The 4,310-nt window shown below is 37.4% G+C and overlaps 1 protein-coding gene across 1 annotated transcript; it reads left to right on the forward strand.

The window, feature by feature from the left end:
• Nucleotides 1-2,808, forward strand: LOC107551767 (endothelin-1-like). Its single transcript, XM_016233492.1, has 5 exons — nucleotides 1-528; nucleotides 908-1,058; nucleotides 1,167-1,304; nucleotides 1,601-1,705; nucleotides 2,091-2,808. Exons 1-5 carry the CDS (start codon nucleotides 468-470, stop codon nucleotides 2,203-2,205), a joined length of 570 nt encoding a protein of 189 aa, XP_016088978.1. The 5' UTR covers nucleotides 1-467; the 3' UTR covers nucleotides 2,206-2,808.
• Nucleotides 2,809-4,310: the final 1,502 nt, after the last annotated feature.

The following is a 4,310-nucleotide window of genomic DNA, read 5'->3' on the forward strand; positions in this document are numbered from 1 at the left end:
TACAATTAACACTACATTTATTACTCACAGTATTCCTGAGGAGAAACCTCGTTTGGAGTCTCAGGTCTGGGCGGTCTGTATTCGCGCGCCCTCTACTGCCCCGTATGAAAACTACTCAGTTAAGACACCTTACTTGCCATTAAAAAAAAAACTTGGCACCAGTCGGCCGCCCGGCGTCTCCATCCCGCTGGAATCTCAGGAATACAAAGTTCTTATCTCGCTCCACACGTTGCTTGTCGGTGACTATTAACAAACAGCATTGTGTTCGCGCGAGCGGGCGGGAGGCGGAGAAGGCGCGTATATAAGCGCTCCTGTACAGGAGTGTGCTCTGGATTACAGAAAGATGCAAGAGTGCATTGAGAAGACTGCAGCTTAATAGTGCAAAACAGAACCTTTTTAGCAGTTTGCGAATCTATTGTATTATCACAATTTGTGCCGAATCAGGGATTTGCATAAGATTACATCAAATGGATTTGAGGATTATTTTCCCAGTGTTGTCCATGCTGTCATCTGGAATTTTTGATTTGGGTATGTACTTGCTTTACATCCAATATTTGTGTTAAAGATTATTTGAGTGCTTTTTAAATCGTTTTAAAAGTTTTTAAAGTTGACATTAATTATTAAACAATCTGTAATGTGTCAAATAGGTGTAATTAAGTATAAGAGTAGTGCTTTAAGACCTTGCTTAAACAACCTATAAACACATGCAAGATAAATTTGTAATATTCTTGTAGCCTATATGATGAGCATCACTGTCATTTTTAACTGAGCGTGACAAATTCCAGCTTTTCCAGTCCATCAAACACAGTTTTGCAACTTAAGAGTGTAAAAATCACAGTGCGTGCTTGTAGGTAGAATTCTTTATGTTGCAAAACCTTATGAATTCAACATCATTTTATGATTTTAGCTGCTCCATCATCTTTGGGTCATGGCACAGCACAAGGCACATCGATCTCTGTGCGACACTCCAGGACTAAGAGGTGTTCCTGCGCAAGTTTTATGGATAAAGAGTGTGTCTACTTTTGCCACCTGGACATAATATGGGTCAACACACCAGAGTAAGTCATTATAGTTCATGACTTAAAAAGAAAATAAATAAATCTTTAAATCATTATTGAAGGATGGCGTGACTAACATTGTTTTCTAATTATTTTTTCTTCCCCCAGGCGAACAGTGTCATATGGACTTGGAAACGCTCCACGTAAGAAGCGCTCAGTAACAGAACCTGTTGTGCCCAAGTCACGCTGCAAATGTGCAGATAGCCAAGACAAAACATGCTCTTCATTCTGTCAGCCGAGCAATGCGTAAGTACACACTGACTGCTAATAACATGAACGTCATCATAGTTCAAAGCCAGATAGTTTTAATCTGAAGACCAATTTCAAGGTCACAAGACTTACTGGTTAAAAAATATTTGGGACACACTTGTTTTCCCGAGCACGAGCTGTGTGTGGGAACCTCAGTAATGCTCAAAGGCATTATAGCTGTCACTGCATGACTTGATGAACATGCAGAAACAGGTTTTAGTTCTATTTGTGGACTTTTATCAAACTTGTTCAGGAATTGACTGCTCATGTCTCGTATGAACTTTCGTTTTTAGGCATAAAGGAGCATCAGACAAGGCAATCCATGCCGCCCAGGGCCAAGATTGTGCCGAGAAGCAATGCAAACACAAGCTGGCAGACAAGCAGAGAAAGATTAAACGGTTAGACAAACCGCATACACTAAAAATATATATATAGCAGCACATTCGCATTCTCACATACATTTAAGAAATAATTGGATGCTTTAATTACAAGCCTCTGTAAGATTGATGTCTCTTGTGGCTGTGACAAATTACCTGTCATTAATGTTCATTGCAGATATAAGCACATTAACTCTGAAAGTAAATAGTTTTTTAAGACTGCAGTATAAAGTGGATTTTACTTTCAATGTGTTTAGCTGGATAGTGTAAATAAGAGTTAAATGCACATTTGGGGGCTCTAGTGTTGTTTTTCCTGTATACACACAAATACAACTAGTACTTGACAGGTAAATCTGGTCAAGGGTTCTACCTGTGATATTAACCTCATTGCTTTGTTTTTCTCTAGAGTGAAAAACACAGAACAGATTGGTGACAGCCTCTCCAGGGTGAGGGCCATCAAGAGGATCCATCTTCTCCTGGAGAAATGGCGAATGAGGCGGCACCACAGGGCACGAGCGTGAACGTCCGAAAACGCTGCCTCGTAGAGATCAAGCTCAGCTTTTGCCCTTTGCTGATCCACCACAGGATTTACCTGAATAGAAGGCTCCTCTCTGCTCATTCATCACACACGTCTTGTGTATTCATGCCATCAGGTGTGTTGGAATACCTGCAGATGCAAGTGTCTTGGATTGTGGTGTTTGTCATGTGGTCTCCACCCTAGAGGCGAGTCGGCGTCAGTGTGGAGTTGTGGAGCTCAATGGGATGAAAAACCAAGGAAGATGTTGAATAAAACAAACCAAACCTCAAATTATAAAGACTAACCTCTATCAACTCTAAACATTTTTGAACTAGACCTTTGGTGCATGGGATAACTAGTTGGACAAGCCAAGTGGGACCTTTAAATTAAACTGATTGCATATAAAGACTATGCATTGAAGATACTTGTTGCATAGGAGGAATATGCTGTAACTAAATGAAACTGTGGAATCAGTGATTCCAGGAACCTAAAGCGATGTGTGACGCCCATCAGAGGACACTGAACATACAGCCACTACAAGCCAAAGACTCTTTCATGGATCTTGTAACTGGACTCATTCACTTTATTCACTGTAAAACAATGAAGCTCGACAAATGCGTCAATGCAATTGCTATTTTTCACATTTATGTTAAATATTTATCTTTAGCCATATTGGTTAATAAGATTTTTCTCAATGTTATTTCTATGAAATTATAACATTTAATTGCCATTAATGTGGTAAATGTTGTTTGGTAATAATAAATATTTTGCATTATTTAAACAACTTCAGTTGCTTGTGAATTTGTATTATTTTACGTCCCACTGAAATGCATCATTTCATTTGTTCCAACATTAACATTTAACAGAACAGAATTGTGTGCCCCAACTATAGTATATATTGTAAAAGTAAGCAGTCTCTGTGCTGATTTTAAAATTGTGCATTCTTGAGCAAATGTGGCAGATAAAAGACAAACCGTAAACACTTTCAATAATAGTAGGGGTTTTTTTATATAGGTTTTTTTTTTTTTTTGGAAGAGTCCAAGGATGCTTCATAAAGCATAAACAAGCCTTTTCAAACACATAAACAATCATGCATGAGCGGAACACGAAAAGAGCAGGTAACATTCAGACACATTACAGGGATTAGTCAGTTGAAGAACAGTGCATTCGTTTTAATGTGCTCTTAAAGCTCTAGAAAGATCTACTTCACTGAAAGCCTTACCACCTACAATAGAGTTTAACCAGGTGCAGAAAGCAAGCTTTCAATGAACACAGGTCAGATTGTTTATGTGTGTGCTGAAATGGGCGCATGAGAGATGAAAGGTGAAGCTAATTGGATATAACAAACTAGTCTTCATCCATGATACAGTTATAAACCAAACCAATGAGTGTCATCTTAAGAGAAACGTGAATCACACTAAAACACAAAAATGGAAAATGATCCCTATGTAGAAATTACCCAGCAAAAAGATTAGACCTTCAAATTTTAAATGGTTTAGGATTTACTTTGAAACAATTTTCACTTTCAATTACATAGATGGACTGAAATAGTTCTCCAAAAATAGCACTTGTGAAAAAAAAATGTATGGCAAAACTGGAAGCATTGAAAATAAACTGAAACAATTTCTATTGACAGCATCATCCTTAAACTAAAAAGTCTTTGTCTGGCTCTAGGTGTGAGGTCTTGGCAGTTTTGGGTCTTGGATATTTTGGTCTGAACAATTCTGACTATTAGCCTGTCAAATAATGCATAAAATCGAAAAATAAATAATATTATATTATTGTTAATTTATTATTAAATGTATGCATATAAATTATATACAACAGTGTTACATGCTCTAAAGTTACCTTATATGCAATTAATTAAATTGGTTTTAGTTTACACTAAAAGTTTATTATATCCCTAATGTTTTATTAAAGAATTAATAAGACTCCACCTACACTGCATTCCTGCTTTACAAGAGCTTTAGAAAATATATATAAGAAAATACACCCTGCAGGGAATTTCCAATTGATCCTTTTGATTGGTGAATTTTAGCCTGTCTTTGTCCATACGTGTAGAAGGGAGAAGAAAGAGAGAGAGTGAAATATTCTTGGATCAGCCTGTAA

This window comes from Sinocyclocheilus grahami, unplaced genomic scaffold, assembly GCF_001515645.1.
Source record: "Sinocyclocheilus grahami isolate Dianchi unplaced genomic scaffold, SAMN03320097.WGS_v1.1 scaffold432.1, whole genome shotgun sequence".
NCBI classification, from domain to species: Eukaryota; Metazoa; Chordata; class Actinopteri; order Cypriniformes; family Cyprinidae; genus Sinocyclocheilus; species Sinocyclocheilus grahami.